General features: G+C 38.6%; 1 protein-coding gene and 1 long non-coding RNA gene across 8 annotated transcripts in view; one reads left to right on the top strand and one right to left on the bottom strand.

The window, feature by feature from the left end:
- Smg7 (SMG7 nonsense mediated mRNA decay factor) overlaps positions 1-2,251 on the bottom strand; it is a 90,465-nt gene extending 88,214 nt beyond the window's left edge. For 3 of the 6 annotated variants that reach the window (XM_010640555.3, XM_010640552.3, XM_010640553.3), the window contains exon 1: positions 893-2,246. Coding sequence is in view for 1 of the 6 variants with exons in the window: in XM_010640553.3 (XP_010638855.1) it covers positions 893-921 (29 nt within the window). In the remaining 5 variants the exon portion in view is untranslated. Of the gene's footprint in view, positions 1-892 lie in introns of all 6 variants that reach the window. The other 3 variants (XM_010640550.3, XM_010640554.3, XM_010640556.3) reach the window with 3 other exon arrangements.
- On the top strand, positions 545-22,092 carry LOC104873725. Of its 2 annotated transcripts, XR_004516653.1 has the most exons (6): positions 545-826; positions 3,590-3,715; positions 10,184-10,219; positions 10,494-10,588; positions 20,002-20,096; positions 21,815-22,092. It is a non-coding gene; the product is annotated as an uncharacterized LOC104873725 (long non-coding RNA). The 2 variants fall into 2 exon arrangements; XR_004516654.1 differs by lacking the exons at positions 10,184-10,219; positions 10,494-10,588.
- Positions 22,093-23,702: the final 1,610 nt, after the last annotated feature.

The following is a 23,702-nucleotide window of genomic DNA, read 5'->3' as shown; positions in this document are numbered from 1 at the left end:
CCGTTCAATATGTTCTCACCATCAGGTACCAAGTCCCAAAGTATCTGGATCTTCTTTCTGAAATGTGCACCAATCGCTATCCTCCCCCCACCCCACACAGTCTCACAGGCACACACTACTCACGCATCAGTCTACCTCCGACCTACAAGTTCCTTCCACCACTCCTAATGAACAGGACTCTAATAATGGTATCTCCCAATCACTGTTTTTAGCCTAGTTTTTTTATTTATTTATTTATTTTTCCCCTGGAGAACACAACCTTGTTCACCGAACCTCCCTCTTTCCTCACTTCGCCATCCATTCTCCTCTTCATGATCCACCCAAACGGGCCAAATAACCACAGGTAACATTATTTCTCGGTACTCTCAACCTGCAAATGAAGAACAAGCTTCTGCTTCCTGCGGTCTATTCACCTCCCGTCTGCCCTCACCCCCACCACACACCAGGTGTGCTGTGTCTTCTCCTGCATCGTTCCAGCCAATGCCACACCATACCACGTTTCCCTTGCCGCGAGGATCAGACTCCTCCACACCCACCTCCACTCTGGGTCGCCGCCGCCTCCCCGGGCGCCTCTTCCCACCTCTAGCTAGCGAGCCTGAGACTCCCGGCGCGCGCACACACATTCTCACGCTTCCCCAACCTCCCCTCTGGCACCGGCACCCGCCGGCTGCGGGGGACCTCAGCGAGTGGTGGGTGCTAAGCACCCAGGCAGGCGAGTGCGTGATCCCTCGCCCCGCCGACCCCCTCGCAGCCACTCCCCTGCCTTCCAGCCCAAAAAGGAGAGGACACAGCAACTCCCCCACCACTCCGGACATACCACCTCTAGGTCTGTTGCTCCAAGCCCCAACGCTTCGCCCGCTTCCACCGGTCCTAGGCCGGCCTCAGCACTCACCGGAGATACTGCGCGCTCTGCAGGCTCATCCTCCGCCGCCGCGTCTTCCCGCGAAGCTTCCGTGGGTCTCTTAGGCTCCTCGGAGCGGCCCCGCGATACCGCGGGTGCTGGCGGCCGCCGCCATCTTCCTCTCCTCTGGCTCCTCCTCGCTCGGCAGGGCGGGGGGGCGGGCGATGAGCGAGGTGAGGGGGAGGGAGCGAGGAAAGCTGCTCTAGCTGCTGCTGTAGCTCTTGGGGCGCAGGGACACTCCGACCCGAGAGGGGGAAGGGGGAGGGATAAGGGAGGGGGCGGTGGAAAGAGGAGGGAGAACTAGAGGAAGGAAGTGGGAGAGGTCCCTCTCGCGAGAATCAGAGCGCTGGTCCCTCAGGGCGACTTCCTGCTCTCGGGTCAGGTCCCTCTTCGAATCAACGGGTTTTGTGGCGCCCCGGCGGCAGCCGAGAGCCCTTCTGATGGCGTTTGGAGGCTTCCTGCCGATCCACCCCTCTCCTCCCGCGCGAGGGGACAACCACAGCCCACCGGGAACATAGAGCCCAAATCAGCAAGGAGTTACACTTAAAGTCTTCCCCTCCACACCCCACACACTTTTTCCTCTTCCTTCTTCCACTCCTCCACTCTTCCCCACTGGAAACACTGCCCCTTCCTTCTATAGTTCCACCAGCCAGTCCCACGATTCTTGTCTTCCCTCGCCCTCTGGAGAATGACGCGAAGGCCACGCTCCAGTCTGGTGCTCTCCCCATGCAAGCTAGGAAACTTTTGGAGGGGATAGGGTGGGGCCCAAGAGGAAGAGGAAACCAATCGGACTGGATACGTAGCTGCCATGGCAACTGGAGCTGTGGTTGTATTGTCATAGTAACCGGTGTGAGCGGACAGGGTTGACCCTCCCCTTGGCGAATGGATTTCCCCGGATTCCCCCTTAGGTTCCCTTCCATCTCAAGACCTTCCCTAGGTTGGGAATCGTGATTCTCCCGGACAGTGAAATCTATTTCTTAGTCCCGTCCCCCTTCCCGCAGCAATTGGGGGGAGACCCTGAGGCATTCACCGTGGGCATTTCCACCCGCCAGTGGGCAGGAACCACCTCCATAGTTTCCGTTCAGAGTCAGGTGTGAAGAGGGCCGGGCTTAAGAAGATGCAGGGCCTGAAGCAGGCGGATGGTGGGCTGGAGCAGGGAGGGCGCGGCCCCTGGCTTCCCAGAAGGGCGAGGGGTTTCCCCACAACTGCCTCGGGCTCTTGGAGGCGGGATCCCAATCGGCCGGGGTCCCTGAGGGAGGTGAGCGGCACACGACAGCAGATAGCCCTCCCGCAGACTTTCCCTAGATAGTTGACCCCTTCCCGAAATCCCCCCACCACACACCCTCCTACACACGCACGCACACACACCCACACGCTCCTTGACTGAGCTTCCGGGAACCCGCTGGGAGAGGTTAGGATGAAGACACATCCTAGAAAGCTCACAAGTGGTTTTTCCAGCGTTTAGAATCCAGAACAAGTAGAGAGGCTCGCAGAGACACCGCATCCCACCGAGATGGAGATCTTGATTGTTAAAGGCACATCTCCAAATTCTTCGTCTGCAACCTCCTTCCTCTCTGACGAGGCTGCTGTGTTTCAGAACTTGTCACCATTTTTGGAGTTAGGGAGGAAAGTACCGAGTAAAATAATATCAAGAAGAACCTAGATATTTGGGATGAAAGTCCAGTGAAAGCCTAGGAGAACCTAGATATTTGGGATGAAAGTACAATGAAAGCCTAGGAAATGAATTTTCTATTTTTAATAAAGCAAATACTTTTAAATGTCTATTATGTGCATTTCGTGTCAGGGTTGGGGCTAAAACAAAGGCGTAAAGAATGAGTAATATAAGAAATGGTGGAGAAGTCATTTTAGTGGTTTGAAGGAATTATTTGACATTTTACTAATTTGATTTTCATGGTGTCACATTACCACCTATCCCAAAATACTTTCGGATGAGTAAGGGCATAAGATCCTTCAGGAATGCAGCCCTCACTGATAATTAAAATTCTCCATTGGTCTATTTTGGTTTGAGTACCTGATTCCTCCTGTCTTTCCATGCTAGCTGAGGAGGTACTCTCAAGGTCCTTTTCAGAGACCGCACCTATTGAGTGGACCAGTGTTTATTTGGAACATCATGTACGACCTACTTTGAAATAAATCCCAAGGACAGGTGGTCATTAACGAAATACAAAGTGAGCTATCCCCCTCATGCTGCAAGCTAGCGCCTAGTATGATGCGCTATGACGCTCAGTGATTGCGGCAGTACAGTGCTCCAATCACCCCGCCTGGCTACGACGGAAGCGCAGCCCACTCACAGGAAAGAGAGCCACCTAGTGATTGTTCTTATCTGTGCTGTATCATCTTGCTTTTCCTTCAAACCCTGAGAGCCCAAGGATAGAAAGTACTGCTATACATTTCCTCAAAAATCCTATATTTCTTTTCCTAAATTTATTAATTATATTTTTAAAATATTTTAACCATTATTTTGTGTTCTATAAAATAATTACTGATTTATTAATCATAATGACCTTTAATGCTAGGGTACATAGTTTTGGTAAACACTATATGAGCAAGTTCTTACATTCCTGATGCTATGAAAATATTACTATTTTATCATTTTGGAAAAAATGGGATCAAAGATGAATCCTTTCTATTTTATTTAATAAATATTGACTAAACACTATGTTTCAGGTACTATCCAGGATGCTGTGGATACCATAATGAAGGAGATATGGACCCTGTCATGGAAGAACTCACCTGCTGGTAGAGACAGTAAAGAAATTATTAGGATGCAAAATGATAGGTGCAGTCAATGAGGTATGAACAACCAAAGGAACATAGATGGGGCCAGAAATAATAAATTTTTGATTTTATAGCCGTCTTCCTACATATTTTATTAGATTCATTAATAGCTTTACATTATCCCTACAAACTAGATAGAATTATGATAACACATATCTTACAGACTAAAAAACATTAATGTTGATCTTATAAATAATTTCCAAAAAACAACAGGATTCAGGAAAATTAGTACCTCGAATTTACATATTGTTAATGCAAAATATCCTGTCTCACCTCTTTCTGCTGTCCTAATCATCAGACTTGATCATTGCCCACAGTGAATTGAAAATCAACAGACTTGTGGAATACAAACATCTTTCTTTAGTAGGTTTTACCAATGTTTTACTCCTGCAGATATGTTACATCTAAACCAAAAGAAATCTGTCTCATTTCCATCAATCCAACCTGATTTGAAGTTTCTGACTAAGTGATTTCATGGGCAGCTTATAATCTAACAAATCCTTGTGTTCATCCTACCTCTGTCATCTCTCCATAAGAGCTACAATTTGCTGAAGATATTACCTATTATAGGGTCCTGTGAACTCTAATATTCATATATATATATATATATTCATATATATATGTATATATATGTATATATATTCATATATATATACATATATATATATAAATGACTGAGTTCACGAGTGCCTGGTGGACACCACTGACATTTGATAAATGTCCATTTTCTTTCTGCCCCTTTGCTTTTTTATAGCTAACTAAGTGTATTTAGAACTACTGCAAAAAATTATTTTAAAAAAAATTTTTTGAGACAGGGTCTTGATATGCTACCCTGGCTGGCCTTGAACTTGTGGCAGTCCTCCTGCCTTAGCCTCCCAAAGCCTAGGATTACAGGAATGTACTATCATGCCCTGCTGATTTAAAAATTATTTTAAAATAATACTCTAGTCTTTGTCTATAGTACTTATAGAGCACACATCCAAGTATACTGTTAATGCTAGAAGATAAATTTATCTGTGACTTTGATAATAGAAAACACAATAGCAGCATACTGTGAATCAGCTTCTAGAGATTTGAAACTTCAAAAACCTTTTATCATAACCAAACAGCCTAATATAACCATATTTTTGCTCAAGTAGATGGAGTGGCTTTTAAAATTCTATTTAATTTAATTTTTTTTTTGAGACAAAATCTTGCTAAGTTTCCCAGGCTGGACTTGCTTGTTTGTGACCCTCTTGCCTTGGCCTCCTAATGCACTAGAAATACAAGTGTGCTCCATAACATCCAGTAGAGTAGCCATTGTTCAACCAAATACACTAAGAACTTGATGAGAAACTACTATTACTATTCCTAACAGATATGCCAAGAGCTTGGTAACCTGACAATTAATGCAAAGCCTCCTCTCTTTTTACAATAATAGATCTCACCTGTTTCAGGAAATCTTATCAAGCGTGAATTTATTTTAATATTTAGCCTACATATTCTGAATGTTTTGAAATCATGTGCACAGTCAGACAATAGATGTGTTTCTATTTTGGTGAAAACTACATACTGAAATATACAGTGTATATAAAGCTGGCCAGTGTTCTTTAGGGCCACAAACCAGACTACAGAGGTAGGTGATTCAATCTAGTGAGTGATTCATTCTCTTCAAATAGTGAGTCAGATCCAATTGTTGCTCGAGATTTCTTAGATCAAGGGTCAGCAGCCTCCTTCAGAGAGTTTACCGAGTATTTATTCATTCATTCCTAAGAGGGAGTCAGCCTGAAAAATAGGAAGCATTGCAGTCCAAGATCCAAGGGAAACAAACTCCAGTTTTATAGCAGTAGGGTGACAGGGAATGGGCGTGACAGGGAACGGTAGACGGTTCATTCCTCTCCTCCCTTCTCCCTCTCTCTTTTCTCTTCCATTCTCCTATATTTACTTAGGGAAACTTCATTAAGCCTCAAGAGTTTTCCCCAATACAAAATAAATACTTTGGACAGCCAAGCAGAATTACATGCCTGTAATCCTAGCACCCAGGAAGCTGAGAAGGAGGATCACTGAAAGTTCAAGGCCAGCCTGAACTATATAGTGAGACCTTGTCTCAAAAACAAAACAAAACTCTGAGAACTTACTATACCTGATTGTTTGCTGATTTAATGGACATAGTTGAAAGAAGAAATGCTCACAGGAAAGATGGAAGAATACTAAAACATAAAATAGGAATCTAAGTCTCTCATATTCTTTTGACAGAGGGTCTTAGGTTCATGCAGTTCTTTATTACTGAAAGCACAGTTCTATCACAGTCATCAACAAAAGGAACCTAGTTGTTTAATATTTTCTTTCCTCTCCTAATTTATATTGAGTAGTATGTGAGGACACAAAGAATATGATACTAATATTTGTCATGAATCTGTTCTTCAGAATCATGAAAAACCACATCCACATGCACAGACACAAACACAGACACAGATACAGACACAAACATATACCTTCCTTGCCCTGCCATTATTATTTAATCATCTCAATTTGCAATTCAAGTTAAAATGTGATGCAGATGAAAAACCAACTTAGGATTTAGGTTCATCATTTCAGAGCATACTGACCACTCTTGCTTTGCTTAACTACCACAGAATATTTTCCCAGAAAACTTTTCTATATCAGAAACCTGAATAGTTTGTCCCATATTTATAAAATTCTTAACATCATTGGATTAAGGTAAAAGCACATTCCAGAATGAATTAAATAGTGAATTAACATGTGCTTATATTCAACACTTTAGCCATAAATAAGCTTTTAAGTTTTTTTCCAAGTTTAGTCTCCACTGGCTACTACCCTGAGGATAAATTTCCTAATCCTTAGGATGGCCTGTGTATTTGGGCTTCTGCCTTACTTTTCTAACTTCTTCCCATGCTCTACCCTGGCCACTATATTAACCTTCTGTTAGGGCCTTGAATGAGCAGTGTTCTTCTCTTCCCAAAACCATTACATAAATTGCTCCCTCTGTCTAGATAACTTTTCTCGTAGGCTACTATGCTTCAAGCCTAAACTTGAACTTGTTTGGACAAACCTCTGCCTGCTCACCCCATCATGCTAAGTAGGACACTATTCTATGTTTCTGTGACACTTTACCCTTCTTCTTCATGACACTGCTTATGTTTGTATTTCTTTGTTCAGTATATATTACCTCCAACTAGCTCAGTAAGGATAGATAATGTGCTGATTTTTGCCTTCTGGTATATTATTCTCCTGAATGATAGTACAAAAGGTACTTCATTAATGTTGAATCTGTAAATTAAAAAAAAAATCAATGGAAGAACCATGACTTTCAAGTAAATGCTTAAAATTTGTGACTACCTTACTGAAGAATGTTCTCTAGAAGTAATTCCTAAGCCGTAAGAATTTTATTGGGCCATCAACCAATATTTAACAAAATGAAAGTTTTAATTGAATAAAATTACTTAAGCATTGAGTAAAGATTACACTTATAAGACTGAAGATACCTCAGGCTGGGCTTGGTAGCATATGCCCATAATCCCAGCACTCAGAAGGCTGAAGCAAGAGGATTACAAGTTCAAGGGTAGCCTGGGCCATATAGTGAGTTCAAACCAGCCTGGACTACATGGTGAGACCCTGTGTCAACCAAACAAAACAAACAAAAAAGATTAAGGATAACTAATCAATTATTTCACAGTAAAGTCTCAGATTTCAATGTAGAAAAAGGCTTCAGCATCCCCATTTAAAAAATTTTACTCCATGCTTTCTAATTTGGGATTCGGTGATGCTATTAACCATTTCATTAAACGGCAGGAAAAAGAGATATTGCCGAGGGATGACAGGAAGAGAGTGGACAGGCCATCAGCTAATCGGAAAACAGGGCAGAAAAATTACATTTAAAAATTCAGGGAAAAAGTGGGATCAGAAGTTCAGTGTTTTCTGTTTCTCACCAGAAAAGTGTTTACAAATCCTAGGATTATTCTTATTTTTTCTCTTGTAACGGGATAGGCCTAAATAACTTGAATGCACCATTCTTGTTGCACACATCTATAATCTCAGCACTTGGGTGGCTGGGGTGGGAAGATCATGGTGTTAGAGGCTATCCTGGGCTACATAGTGACATCCTGTCTCACTAAACCAAAAATGGTACCAGGCGTGGTGTAACACACCTGTAACCCCAGCATTTGAGAGGCTGAGGTAGGATCCCATCACCATGGATTTGAGGCCAGCCTGGTCTACATAGTGAGTTCAAGAACAGCCTACACTGCATAGTGGGACCCTGCTTCAAAAAACTAAAACAAACAAAATAAAACAAAATGACCTCCCCCAACAACGATGATGATGATGATAAATTGAATATAACATTCTTGAAGAATGAGCCAGCCAGCATGATGGTGCTAAATGTAATCTCAGCACTCTGGCAGGCCAAAGCAGGAGGATCACAAGTCCAAGCCCAGCCTAGACAATTTAGCAATTTAGTGAGAATTGCCTCAAAAAAAAATTTTTTTTAAGGACCAGAGATATAGCTTAGTCCAATGCTTTGGGTTCAATCCTCAAGAATAAATAAATAAATAAAATTTAAAAAGTGATACCTCATTTCAAAGTATATAATTTGATTAAATTATGTTTCTGGAGGCAAACTGTCCAATTAAACTAAATAACATGTAATATGCCTAGCAGTGTCTGGCACTTACTAGAAACTCAACAAATAGTGCTTCTCTTTTTGTGCACTAGGCATAGAGTAGTGTAGGTTAAACTTCTCTTTTTATGCACATAGGCATTGCTAGTATAGGTTAAACTTTTTTTTAAGCAAACAATGCTGGGAGAATTGTATTTGTGGAAGGGCAGGTACAGAGCACACTGCCTTAAAATCAGCAGTGTCATATGACCAAATATCAGTTGCCAAGAAACAAACAGCTTTTACCTACTTATGGAGGATGTCTCAATTCATTACCTGTCTTATGTTTAAATTAAATGAGACTGATCTGTCTGAAAGCTAAAAAGCATAGAGGTTCATACAGAGCGAAATGAGCTGCTCAGGCCTTCCCCTGCCTCCTTTCAAACTAACCTCTCTGGAGTGATTCTAAGCTAGCATGTGCTGGGTCTCTCACTTGCTTGTTTGCACTTTCTGTCTCTTAACCATTTGCTGAAGTGTTTCTGTTATGGTCCTCCAAGTCACGCAATCCTTTGTCCAAGCGTACATGGATGGTTTTAGTTCATTAATAGTGCTCCTATGGTGAGACCAAGTTTATAAGACGTGCTAAGTATTGAAATGTAACATAGGGCAGTGGATCTAGATGTTACAAAAGGTTATCAGCTGTTGAAAGAAGGGGAAACTTTTTCTGTTAAGTATTTGAGGGAAAACAAAATGTGGGTATTAAAGCACAACAAGAATATTAGGCAGAACTAAAAGTTTAGGATATGTATAGAATATTCAATTAATGATCAATTCCTATCTTTCTCTGCATTTTTAAGATAAATTTATATCTAAATTAAAAATTTTACTTTCAGGAACCTTAATCTGGGTGTGTCCTAATAGAAGAACTTTGATGAATCACAAATCCTGTAGAATTTTAGTACTCATTTATTCTTTCATTCAGCCTTCCAGAATACATTAAGAATTTTTGTAAATCATATGCTACCCCTCTGAATGCAAGTCATGAACAAAATAGTCTTTCTCTCAGAGCCTAAAAGTTAGAGGAGACCTAAGAGAAAGGGCACTTACTGTCGTAAGTAATACAGAGCGAAATGAGCTGCTCAGGCCTTCGCCTGCCTCCTTCAAACTAACCTCTCTGGAGTGATTCTAAGCTAGCATACTATGGTGGAGGTCTTTGAATCATTTCCTCTTGAGATCAAGTACAGACATGCAATCAGATAATCCATGTAGGTATCCCAGTCAACTACAATTCTTCAGAATGAGATTTTCCAGAGTCTACTTTTGCAATTTCTCAGCAGAAAAAGTAGTACATACAGTTCAGAAAAGTGACAGAGTATACCAGAAAGATATAAAACTCTATAAAATATGACTACAAAATAGACTTTGTCAGAAAGACAATACAATGTTAATAGCATTTATTCTGCAGTGGTAGAGTGCTTATGGGTAAATTTTATTTCATATCTTTTTCAATATCTCCCACCAACCACAAATTAGAGTTGATTTTATTATTGTTACTATGGTTTTTAGGAGTTTCGTTCTTTGTTGCTATTGTTGTTCTGTAGTACCGGGGATCAAGCCCAAAACCTCACACGTGGTAGGCAAGTGCTCTACCACTGAGCTACATGCCTGAACTGTCTGCTGTATCACAAGAGGCTGAATTTAACACTGGAAATTTAGAGTTAGATTTAAAATAAATGTAATAGTTGACAATAGGAAAATAATCTCATAGGCAATTTCTGTGATTCTAATGAAATATCAGCTACTGATACAAGCAAAAACTGCTGAGGGTGATCATATTTGAATACATTATTAGTGACTGTCTTTAGTAATTTCGGATTTACTTTCAGGAGCCATTATATGCTGAGAAACATGATACATCCTGGGTAAGATTCATAAAAGAACATTCTAAGTAATAAAAGTCTAAAAGTAAACTTTTATTTAACCTTTTTGCCTTCTCTCATCTTCGTGATTGTTTCTTCTCCTTCAACTTTAAGTCATAACCCTGGCCCCTCGTAATTATACAACAACCTCATTTACTCATTTCTTTGAAGTATGACCTATCAGAAACCTCACATTTTCCCTCCCTCTCTCCTTTCCTTCTTTTCTTTCTTCTCCACTCCATCTCCTCATTCCTCCCCCGCCTCTCTTATTGAGAAGGAAAAGGAGACTCAATAAAACTAAACTGAAAGAAGAATGAATAAAGGCGATGAAAGAGAAAACTGTGGAGTCTGGAGGGGAAAAAGAAGAGCCAGGTGAGCAAGGAAGCACACTGCCTAGTTACAGTAATACTGTGAGACACTCATCTGTTAGAATCCACTTTCCATGAGAAATCTTAAAACGCCAGATTCCCAGTCAATCTTAAAAAGCAAAATAAAGCACTTTGTGATGGCTGATGTATATTTTCAGACTCAGCGATCTCTAACTTCTTAATGGGAAATCCTTAGTTCTGCTGCTATGATTGGTGACAGTAATGATCCTATTTAAGATCTAATTCAAAAGCCTGCTCCAAACTGTGAGAAACTGCATGTCACCATTTTAAAGAGCACTATTCTCCAAATGGATTACTTTAATCTGTCATGTGTGTACAAAGTGGAATGTCATTCTACTCTTTCCTGTGGAGTAAAGTTAAGAGTGAAGGAAGAGTGAAGAGTGGTTTGGATCTCAAATGTCCTTCAAAAGTCTCATGTTTGGAGTTGGAGCCTGGTGCCTGGTCCAAGAAGGCAGGTCCCTGTGGACATGACTTAGAAGGGTGTTTTCTTGTCCTTGTCCCAAGCAGTACCCTTGTCTCGGCTTCCTGGCCACATGAAGCAAGCGGCTTTCTTCCACTGTGCCCTTGGCCATTCTGCTTCTGCCTTGGAGCCAACCAGCCATGGACTGACGCCTCTGAAAAACATGAGCCAACTGAACCTCTCCTTTAAATTGTGTCAGGTATTTTATCCCAGTGATGGGAGAGCTCATTAACACAACATCATGTAAATAAAACAAAGACTGAGGGCTAAGTGTAGAGCTCAGTGTAGAGCTCATGCATGCAAAAAGCCCTTAACAGAAACAAACAAACAAAAAAAACAACACAGTTTTTAATCTATTATATACTCTGCAGATAGAGATCTTGGGGGGGGATCAGAGATTATACATTCCAGAACACTCATTTTCTTGCAGCCCCTCAAAGAATTATTAAAATGCACAGAATGAAATTTAGGACAAAGACTGATGACTTAAGCACTAGACTTTAAGCACCAAATATATTCTTCACTTGATCTTAGCCAAAAGGCCGAGAAGCGATACCAAATATATTCTTTAAACATTTCTCTGACAAATGTGTACAGGAAAGAGGGCCCCCCAAAACAAACAAAACCAAAAACTAAAGTGGGTTTATGTTCTGCTTCCCACCCCAAGCCAGAAGTTCTGAGGAAATTTATGGTTGTTCTAAATAGGTTTCTGGCATCTAAGAATAAAAGAAACTGAATTCCCAGTACCCGAGTAAAGGCAAATGTAACAAGACAACAGGCTCCCCACCCTTAAAAGTCCCAGGGAAATAGTCAAAATGGTGTGGTAGGCTCACACTTTGAAGTTCTACCTCTTCTCCCAAAATTTCAGTATGGAAAAAGTGGAAAGATGACTCTGGGTTTGTCATGACAATAATCACCTCTGATCCTCAGAAGTGAAAACAATACAATGGCTTAGATAATCTTCTGGGTCTGGAAGCAAGTAGAAGTTTTCTTGGAGTTTGAACTCTCAGTAGAGAGATCAGAGCCATTCCAAATGAGGTATTGCATTTGTGTTTCATCATAAACTGGAATTTAGGAAAAAATGTGATTTCTACCAGAGAAGGAAGTTTAAAAAACAGAACAACTGCTTAACTGCAACGGTAGGAGAGAGAGAAGTCAGCACACATAAGAAGTCGGCCACTCTGCTTTTTGGTTCAGTAGAAAAACCTGCAACACCCCCAAAATCCCTGAGAGACAAGAGTCCTGAGACATCTACCTCTGGTCTGGGATGTGTGTGTGTGTGTGTGTGTGTGTGTGTGTGTGTGTGTGTGTTCCACATGGAGGCAGCACTAAAATAGAAGATGAGCCTGGAGGGTGGTGCAGGCCTGGTACCAGCTGCTCAGGAGGCTGAGACAAGAGAATAGCAAGTTTGAGTCCAGCCTGGGTAACTGAGTGAGGCCTGATCTCAGTAACATTTTACAAAAGTTCTGGGAACTGTAGCTCAGTAAGAGACCACCTGCTTAGCATACAGAAGGCACTCAGTTCTGTCCCCAGTACTGCACAAACAAAAACAGGAAATGGTACAATAGGTAGAAAAAGAAATTAGCATTTAAAGATGAGCTGCAAATTACAATTTGTACACAAGAAATATCAACACTAAAAATATCAGCCATCCTCTCAATTTAACTTACAGTAATCTGGGTATTGAATAAAGATATGTTAAAATTTTCACTGTAGTTGTTGAACTACTAATTTTTTCCTGATAATTCTGTGATTTTTTTGTTTTGTTTTGTATCATGGTTATATGGTTAGCTAGATGGACCTTCTAATGTTTTATTTTTTATTGTTATGTAATCTCTATCCTTATTAATGCTTTTTGCTTTGTACTATTTTATCAGATGCTAAAAAACTTTCTTTTGGTGTTTGATTCCTATAACTTTTTATTATTTTCAACCTTCTTATATTGCATTTTTCTAATCCTCACAGTTTGTTTTTTAACTGAAAATTTCAAATTATATGGATAAAATCAATTTGAACATCATCTGTACTATACTCTTGCATATATTTTTGGTGTTCTGCTCCATTCTTTTCCTTTTTATGATTGTTTATTTGTTCTTCCTGCCTTCAGTGGATTGATAACTTTAAATTTTGTTTTCTTTTTACCACTGCTGGTTTTAATTCTGTAAATTATATATTTTTCTATTCTTTTAAAAGCTACTCAAATTTTGGACATGCATACCTAACCATTTGTTTTCCTAAGATTTTCTAAAGTTTCCAAAATAAACCTGTCCTCTTACCTCAACAAGATTGTGTTTTAGCTACTTGATATATTGAGTAGTTGTTTTTATATAGAATTGTAGTTCTATATCTTCAGAATTTAAAACTCTACAATCACAGGATAATTACATTTATCAATCTAATTTATTTATTTTTGTGTTTATCATTTATTGCCACAACTTTATTCTGAATTCACTTTTATTATTGCAATGGATTCTTTTTTTTTTTTTTTTTTTTTTTTTTTTTTTTTTTTTTTTTTTTTTTTTTTTTTTTTTTTTTTTTTTTTTTTTTTTTTTTTTGGTACTGGGGATTGAACTCGGGTCTTTGCGCTTGCAAGGCAGGCCACTGAACTGCTGAGCTAAATCCCCAGCCCCTGCAATGCATTCTTTAGTGGTTCTTTCAATAAAAGTGTATGGTTAATAAACTCAGTTTTGAAAAAATGTTCTCTATTTCATTATTCTTGAATTATAGCTTAGCAGGATATAGAAATTAATATTACTGGTAATTTTCCACTCAGTGCTTTCGGAAATGGCATCAGTTGGCTTATGGTATCTCTTGCTAATGATAAGAAGTTTGGTTATAATTGTTCTTTTATGTGTTATAATTGTTCTTAATCTGTGTTTCTCTTTGATGGCTTTTGAAATTTTCTCTTTATCCTTAATGTTAAGTATGGTCATTACTGTGTATCTAGGTATGAATTTGTTTTCAGTGTTTTGCACTTAACATGTAATTTCATTTCAAGAACCTTAGAACAGTCTCAATATCTCCAAATATTTTCACCCTCTTTTATTTTTTCTTTCTGAAACTGCTATTAGGTATGTCTTTCATGGGTTCTTTGTATTATGGTGTAAGAACATACTTCAAAACATAGTATCAAGAAACAATAACCATTTTATTATGCTCACAAAATCTATGTAATAGGTATTTGGATAGATAGGTACATCAAACATAGCTTGACTCTGCTTCACAATGATCAAAGTACCAGATGAGAAGACTTGAACAATGGAGAGTCACTTGAAATTTCTGGAAGATTTTTCACGCACATGTCTCGTTTAGACTCTCCTGAAGGGCTAGAGTGCCTACATGTGACTTCAACATGTGGTTTCTGCATGTCATATTGGCCTCACAGCAATCTGATTTTTATTTTATTTATTTATTTTTTTGTACCGGGAGTCAAACTCTGGACCTTGCCCTTGTAAGGCAGGTGTCGGCACCACTGAGCTAAATCTGCACCCAGCAATCTGATTTTTTACGTGACTGCTCAAGGCTCTAACAGTGAGTGTTCCAACAAAAGAGCTATGGAGTTTTATTATCTAGTAGTGTCCCTTCTACCTTTACATAGACCCAGCTCACCCATGATCAGGAATGCAGAAACTACACTTGCATCTCAGTGGGAGGAGTGTGAAAGAATTTGTGATCATAAACTGCCACAGTATGTCTGGTCTTCTGTAACATGTTGGATTCTGAAAATTCTTTAGTGTAATCTTCCAATTCAATAATTGTTTCTCTTACTGTGATAGGCTTTGAGTTTATTTAATTTTTTATCACATCTCCATTTTTATATTTTGTTATGTTCCTATTTATTTCTATTTATATCTGTGTTATTTAACTCTTTCACAATGATTATTTATCCCTTTGAATATAATCATTTTAAAGTTATTTTAAGATTACTTTGAAAACTGGAATCTCTTCCAGTAGGAAAGAATCATCTTGAGAAAATAGAAGATTTCTGTAATGCATACATACATGAGTAAATATGTTCCCCCAACAAATGGAGAATAAGTATTTTTCAAATGCATATCATTTATGTAATTTGACCACATATCCAATAGGCCAGATATTTTGAAGAATCACAGTACAGACAACATTCCATTAGCAATCAATGTTCATATGTTTTAAAATAAAATTACATTCTTAAATAAATCATGACTTGAAACTATAAACCATTTAAAAAATAATAAAATATTGCATGAAACAAATAAATATCTTTTTTCTTGAAAAGAAGACAGAAAGCATAAATAAGCAACTTTAGAACATCAAACAAGGGCATAACCATAGGTACATAAGGTAAAGATTTAAAATGACATTTTATCGTGTAGCTTAGAATTTATAATAAGTAGTTTATGTCAAGTTGAAAACCAAGGTGAAACTGACAGTTTACCACAGAAATAAAGTGACTCAAGAAGAAATAGAAATCTGAATAAATCAATTATTAAAAAAGAAAATAGATCAGTATTCAAGCATCTCTGAATCCTCCCTTTTCTTTCTTCTATTCTTTGTCAAAAAAGCCAGGCCCATTGGTTTTAAAGGTGAATTTTACCAAATTTCATTGGACAAATGATCCTACTTTATAATATTTCAGAAAAAAAAGGCATAAAGGTTACTGAGCTCATTCTATGAAATTATTATAATCTCTTTCTTTGTGGTACTGGGGGCTACATCTCCAGTCTTTAAAAAAAAATTTTTTTTTTAATTTGAGGTAGGGTCTTGCTAAGGTAATAAGATTCCCAGGCTGGGCTGGAACTTGAGATCTTCTCACATTGCCTACCAAAAGTATTGGTATTATAGGCATGCTCCACTATGCCTGTGCTGCAGTTACTATAACCTTGATACCAAAATAGGTTGAGAAATCTATGAACAAAGAAATTTAGAAATTCATCTCACATTTTGAAAATTGACACTAAAATGATAAAATAATAATGACATATCTAGCAAAGAATACAAAATAGTACATCACAGAATACTTCACAATACATGCAAAGGTCAGACCCCATCTAAAATTTATCTCATCCACCTCATTCAGAGTAAAGAGAAGATCCATGTACTCCTTCCGAATAAAGACTCAAAAAGTCAAGACTGAGCCAGGTGCGGAGGCGCACACCTGTAATCCCAGTGCTCGGGAGGCTGAGACAAGGCCAGCCTGGACAACATAGTCAATACAGGACCTACCTGGACTACACAGTGAGACCTTGTCTCAAAAAACTTAAAAAAAAAAGTCAAGTAATGTAATTAAAAATAAAATCTCTTAGCTAACTAGTGTCTCAGTTACTGAGACAAAACACCCAACACCCACAACTCATGAAGGAGAGATTCGTTTATTTTGGCTCACTGTTCCACTCCCTGGTTGGTTGGCTTTAAGGTAGAAACAGCATGATGGAAGGGTCTGGCAGTGAAAGGCTGTGCATATCATGGCAGTGAGGAAGCAAAGACAGGAGGGAGGAGTTGGGGAGGGCCCTACCGCCTAACAGCAAGTCAGCTATGAACTCATAGTCCACTGATAAGTATAGCATCATTATGATCCAATTACCTTCTAAATACATGAAACTTCTGGAGGACACCCCAGACGTAATCTTTAACATTTCACCTCTGGTCCCTAAAAGACTCATGTGCATCTTTATGCAAAATGCATTTAGTCCAACTCTAATAGTCTCTAAAGTTTTAGCAATTGCAGTTTACTGAAAATTCCAAGTGCAAAGTCTCCTCTGAGATTTAAGGCAAACTCTTAGCTATGAACACCTGTTAAAGTCAAAGAAAGTTAAATACTGCTGGCATACAAAGGCACAGAGTAAACAGTCTCATTCCAAAAAGGAGAAATAGGAGGATCAAAAGGAATGGGGCAAAAGCAAGACTGAAACCCTCTCAGGAGCATGCTGTTGGAGTCCAAGGCTTTCTTCTTGAATCTAGGTGGAAGCCTTCCTGATGCCATAATCTTCCATTCTGGTTTTATAACCAGAACCATGTGGATGATGCCAAAATCTGCCACCATCTTGAGCAATAGCGAGGCCCCCTTGGATAATGTCTACAACGGCCTCTGAATCCCTGAGAGGCTAAATTGGAGGAATTAATTTCTTAGGTGGTCCTTTTGGAACAAGGAGCCCAGGGGCCCTCTTCTCAAAACAAAGCTTTATACTTTTACACATTTAAGCCTGCCAAGGATAGGATTTTGCTTATTCCTGAGACATCTTCAAGCCTTCCTATTGTCTTGATGCAAAGTAGTTGGCTTCTTTTTAATGCTCTATTTGCCCAGATTTTGTAAGCACTTCATTTCTGCCAAAACGGAAATCTTTTCAAATAGGATTTTTGCTTCTGATTCTCACTGTGAACCTGGCAAAAAGCAGCCAGAAGTACTTGTGCCACAGTCTGAATGTTGGGTTGACCTGAAATTTTCTCCTCCTGATGAATTAGTCTTCTACCCTAATCTTAGTTTCTTGCAAAATCTCAGGATATGGGAAAAAATACAGTCAAATTTTCTGCCAAAACATAACACACATAGCCTGGACTGCAATGATAGTGAAACTTTGGAAGCTTTCAATAATAAAAGGCTCTTGCAACATGGGTGCCATAGATTCACCACTACTGGCATAGAGTCCACCTGCCAAAGGGGTCGATGTTCCCATCTGAAACCTGAGCCTGACCTTTGTGATAAGCATTTTTCTTTGTATCAGGTATCAAATTCAGGACCTTGCGTGCTTATGAGGTGAGTCATCTGCATTTGAATTAACATTCTGGTTGTCTGAGCTCTGCGCAGAATCTCCCATCAAACTTGGCTTACATCATTCTAGAGCTTGCCTAAGTGGCATTTCCCAATCTTTTCAAACTTCTTCGGCAAACCATTTCCAAAAGCTTCTGAACCACATAGTCAGGTAATCACAGCAACAGCCCTACTGAAGACGAGAGTACACTCTTCCAGGTCATGCCCACAGTGACCTATCTCTAACCAGGTCCCACTTCTTAACAGCAAGTCAACTACAAACTCATAAGTGGGCTAATATAGTATAGCATCCCCATGATTCCCCATGACCCCTTTCCAAACAAATGAGGCTTTGGGGGAACATCATATCTGAAACATAACACTGGGGGTATTAACTTAATGCAAGTATATATGAATAGTCTCAAACAAACATAATTATGAGGTTATAGATGCATTCCTATTAAAAGAAAGAACAAGGCCAGACTGCTGTAAATTAAACATTATACAAGTTTGATTCCTTGTACTTAAAAAATAAAGTACTTTCTATTGGAAAAAAAATTAAACAATATCATTTCTTAGCTAGAGACTCTAAGCCATTCCACAAGAAAAAAATTAGAATTGAACAGTGTTGTTAAATGCATGATCAGTATAAAAATCAACAGCAATTCTACATATCTAAGTAATGGGAAATCCATACACCTATGTCATAGTGTCATAGGTCATAGATCTATGTCATAGATCACATTTACAATGGCATTTTACAAAAATTACAATTTTTGCTTTCAAAAATGTGCAGAACCTTTATAAGAATGTTATGAATACCAAGGGGCAAAAAGAACTTTGCAATAAAAAAATATAATACTAAACTCAAAGAACAGAAAATCAATAGCACAAGGATTATGATTCTCCTATTGAAATTTCAATCAAAACCCCAACAAGATTTTTTGGAATCTGATAAGTTGATTCTAATAAATAAAAAGTCTAAGAAGAGCCAAGTAATGCTAAAAAATGAAGGAAGCATGATTTACCCTTACAGAAGACTATAAAACTATAGTATTCAAATAGTTCAGTACTGTAGTATGAAAAAGAACAATGAGATAGACATGAGTATATGTGAGGCCTTGACATTTGATAGAGGAAATATAGATTTAGTAGGTTCAGGGCTCCTGGACTTTCTATACTAAGAAAGGAAAGGAAAAGAAAAAAACCCTAGATCTCTGTCTCATACCACACACCAGCAATTCTGAAACTTTTGGTCTTAGGACTCCCTTTACACTTTTAAAAATTATTGAATATCCCACAGATCTTTTGTTTATGTAGGTTATCTTTTAGTTATGTATGTTATACCCATTGTTCTTTACTCTTAGTTAATTTTTGCCTTGTTGAGACAAAATACACAACACCCAATGTCAAAGGAGGAAAGGTTCATTTTGGCTCCCAGTTTGTAGGGATTTCAGTCCATAGTCAGTGGCTCCAAAAAGGCAGAGGGGCATCATAGAGGAGAAACAGCTCATGGTGTTGTAGACAGAAGGCAGCAAGCTGCCTGGCTTCTTTCTGTCCCTTTATATTCATTTATATTGACTAGGGCCACCCACACTCAAGAGAGAGCTTCCATTTTCCACACCTAGAACTACGCTAAACCAATTTAGTTATCATGTCCCAGTCTAACATACCCTAGACCTAGCCACCTCCAAAACCCACCTATGAGTACATGAAGCTTTGGGGTAACATCTAGATACAAACCATAGCATTTACCATATTAGAAATTAAAACAGATTTGTAAAGTACATGAACATATAAGTATATTTCACTGCTCATAAGAAATGAGTGAAAAAAGAAACATCTTAGCAATACTATGAGAATAGTTTTGTTCTTACAAACCTGAAAGAATCTTTGGGGATTCCTAGTTTCCTATACTACAATTTCTTCTATAAAATAAATTCCAAATAAAAATGATCTAAATCTGTGACAAAATAAAGCTTTACAACTATCAGAAAAAATTAATATATGTGCTGCCAAAGTGAGCACATATTAGGAAAAAATAAAGGAAAGCATATTTATGATCACAGAAGAAGAAATGATTATTGATTTATTTTTTAAAATATTTTTATTGGTACAGTTTAGATATACAATACAGTTACATTCATCATTGGGATCTTGTACTCTTACATGACATATCTTGCTTCTTATTTTTTCTCCATTCCCCTAGCCTCTCTTCCCCACTCCAACTGAAATGATTATTGAAATGTGACATCAAAGGCACAAATTATGAAGGAAAGGTATAATAAATTTTGACATACCAAAGTGAGTATTTGTTTGATAAAATATATCCCATAAACAGAATTAAAAGGAAAGCAACAGTCTAAGAGAAATGAATTGTAAAATGTATATGAAACAAAGCATAAGTATTCAGATAAAAATAATTTACTTGTGTACATAAGAGATAGCCCAATGGAAAGATAAGCAAAATATATGCAATCAACCTCACTATAATCAGAGAAATGCAAATCAAAACATCTATCAGATTGCAAAAGTCTGACATTAGCAGTGGCAAGCTCTAGGGAAATGAGGTATCTTATCTATTGGTAGTAAAAATGTAAACTGGTACAACCTCTTAGGAGACTAACTTAGAAACAACCTGCCTAGTTGAAAATAAATGTATTCTATGGTCTGGAAACATCTATAATATAGAAAAATGTTGAAAATATGCATTAGAAAACATCAACTCATTTATGTAGTGAATAAACATTTGTCAAGGTCTTGTATAAACCAAGTATCAAGGTAGTCGATGAACAAGCCTGTGCTCCTGAAATTAAGATGGACTTGGGGTGAGAACCTAAGACAGTTCAGACAGTGGTGAGTACCTAGAAGGGATAGGGGCTGGAAATGCTGCTTTAGGTAGGATGCACAGGAAAGGCCTTCCTAGCAAAATGTATCTGAGGCGATCAGAAAAGTGCTTAAAACCTGAGGAAAGCACATTTCAGGCAAGGAATAGCATGTGCAAATGCTGAGAGCAGATATGAGCTTGAAAGATCAGAAGAAAGAAAAAGCCAAGGAGAAGTGAGGTGGAGGTACCGAGTGGAGAGTGGAAGATGAATCGAAGGGTTGAGGTGCAAGGACTAGATCACATAGGTTGTCAGCCTAGGTAGAGAATGTAGACTTTTTCCTAAGGAATGTGCAACTATTGGAGAATTTTGTGCAGAGATTATTACTGATCTAATTTGCATTCTTAACAGGCCACTGGGGCTATGCTGTGGAAAGACTACAGGGCATAGGGTAGAAAGATATGGCAGTAGTAGGGAAGACGTTGGTGGCTTGGATGTGGCTGGAAGCATTGAAAAGTGGTTGAATCCAGAATATACAGTACATTGAGGACAACTTGGTGATGCAGCTACAAAGTGTGAGGAAAAGGTTTCAAAGATGAATGAAATTTTTGGCCAAGTTTTTGGCCTGGTGCCTGGTGATATCATTTACTGCCATGGGGATAATTTAACGAATAGCAGATGGTAAAGAAGGGTAGGAAAGAATAATTCTTGCAATATTATTTGTATTAATAAAACACTAGAACAGCCCAAGGATGAATTAATAGGAACAAACTGTGGTATATTCATTGTACAAAACACTGTTCAGAAGTTTCAAAAAAACTGACTGTATACCAATACAGGCTATGTGTGAAAACATTCTGCAAGACCTACTTGTAGTGTATTATATTCAGTATGGTACTGTGTATATCAAAAATACAAATACAAGGGATTGTGTTTTTCTGTAATTATGTTATACAAACGCATAACAACACAGACTACCCTTGTACAAAACGTATGATACTCTGTAGGGAGTAAAGGAAGGAAGGGAGGGAGTTAGGCTGGAGAAGGGAAGATCTGTACTGTTTTATCTACACAGTTTTAGTTCTTTAAAAAATAGCTAAAGGAAATATAAAAAAGCAGTAGCATCTGACATTCTGAGTGTTAAATATATTGATCATTTATATTTTTATTTGCACTTTAAAATATTTTATTTTCAAGAAAGGATAAAGAAAGACTGTGCTGTCTAGGAACATGGGCCCAAGTCAGAGTTACCCATCTGTGGAATGACTTCCTGTGCACCTGAGGGCCTGAAAGGATCCGACAACCCCACAGCATGGGACAGTGGTCAGGTGGTGATGACACTCTGCCAGATACCAGTGCAAATTGACAACGGCTGCAGTGTATGTGACCTGGGTCCTCCAAGTCCCTCCACTCTCCGTGACATAGTAAAATCCCCAGACTCTGACGCTGAGACACAACCCAGAGAAAGGGAAAGAATTGGCCAAGAATATGTTCTGACCAATGTTAGGATGTAAACTTATAATTGAAGTTGAATTTATTCATACAAAAATGAAATTTTATAAACATCTAAGTTTATGCTGTATTTTTGTGTTAGAAAAAAAGCAAGGAGGAATAGATAACCTTCTCTTTGGGAGAGAAAAGCAGATTGCCTTGGGTAGGCAAGGAAGTGGAAAGGAGGGGAGAGGCTAGTAAACTGAAAGAAGTGACAATAGTGCAATAAAATAACTGGAAGCCCAGAAGCTGTGGCCAAATGTTGAGAGGTACGAATTTGAAATTTGTGAGGACAAAAAGTTTCCACCTCATTTTAAAAAACCAGATGTGGCCGCAGTGCTAGGGAAGCTGAAATAAGACAGAAGTGGAGACAACTGCAATTTCCCTTCTTTTCTCCTGATTTATATTTAGTGACTTATAAGAAATGTTTCTCACTTAAAAACTATTATCATGGATGAGTTGGCAATGAACGTATTCTACTCATTGTTTGGTACTTTTATATTTTGCAGGATACAGGAATTATAAAATAATGAAGTTAGAAAACACTCAACAAGTCGTGGTCTTCTCCCCTCTTTAAAATGTGTCAAGTTGAGTACACATGTGTAGGCTTCTATGTATAAAATTTTTTTAATTTTTTAGATAATCTACTTAAATCTCAAATCACTTCTGTGTGTGTGTGTGTGTGTGTGTGTGTGTGTTATTGAGGATTGAGCCCGGGCAGTTCTGTACTACATTCTCATTTCGTTTTAGATTTTATTTTGAGACAAGACCTCACTAAGTCGCCGCCTGGCCATAAACTTGTGGTCCTTTTGCCTCAGCCTCAGAGTGGCTGGGATCACAGACATGTGCCACCATGTCCAGCCTTAAATTACTTTTGCTCTAGGGTTGATCTATTTTAATTCAGTATCTTACTAAAATTCCCTGAATTCAATAAAATAATAAATTGTGCCTCACATTATCAGTGGAAGAGATAGGGTCAATGTCCTTCATACTTACCCACAGTTATAACTTCCCCATCTTTAGTTTTCATGTTGTAAAAAATGCATACAATTTTTTTAACACATCAAACTGTTGACCAGCAAAAACTTTATAACATGCCAGTCTGATAAAAGCTTAAGGAAGTAATCACTCATACAATAGATGGGTATGCAAACAATAAAGAAGAGTTTGGAGACATCCTTTAGAAATAAAATGCACAGGGCCGGGGATTCAGCTCAGTGGTGCCGCCACCTGCCTTGCAAACTGAAGGTCCCAAGTTTGATCCCCAGCACCAAAAAAAAAAAAAAAGAAAAGAAATAAAAATGCACATACTCAATGACTCAAATTCCATTTCTAGGTGGCCATCTGGTGAATCTGTTTAGTGCAAAATTACTATTAATATGAACTAGTGGCCACAATACTAGAATGGTAACATAAAATGGCCAAGAGATTCAGTGAATACGAACCAGCTGCTAAAATAACCAAGCTGCTAATTCTCAATATAATGTACTAGGGCTGGGATTTGGCTCAGTGGTGCTGCTGCCTGCCTTGCAAGTGTTAGGTCCTGAGTTCGATCCCTGGTACCAAAAAATTAGAAAAAAACTCAATATAATGC

This window comes from Fukomys damarensis, unplaced genomic scaffold (genome assembly GCF_012274545.1).
Source record: "Fukomys damarensis isolate Sample0158 unplaced genomic scaffold, DMR_v1.0_HiC HiC_scaffold_11, whole genome shotgun sequence".
Lineage (NCBI taxonomy): Eukaryota > Metazoa > Chordata > Mammalia > Rodentia > Bathyergidae > Fukomys > Fukomys damarensis.
Note: the sequence above shows the minus strand (reverse complement) of the source record. Positions and strands in the feature narration are given on the sequence as shown.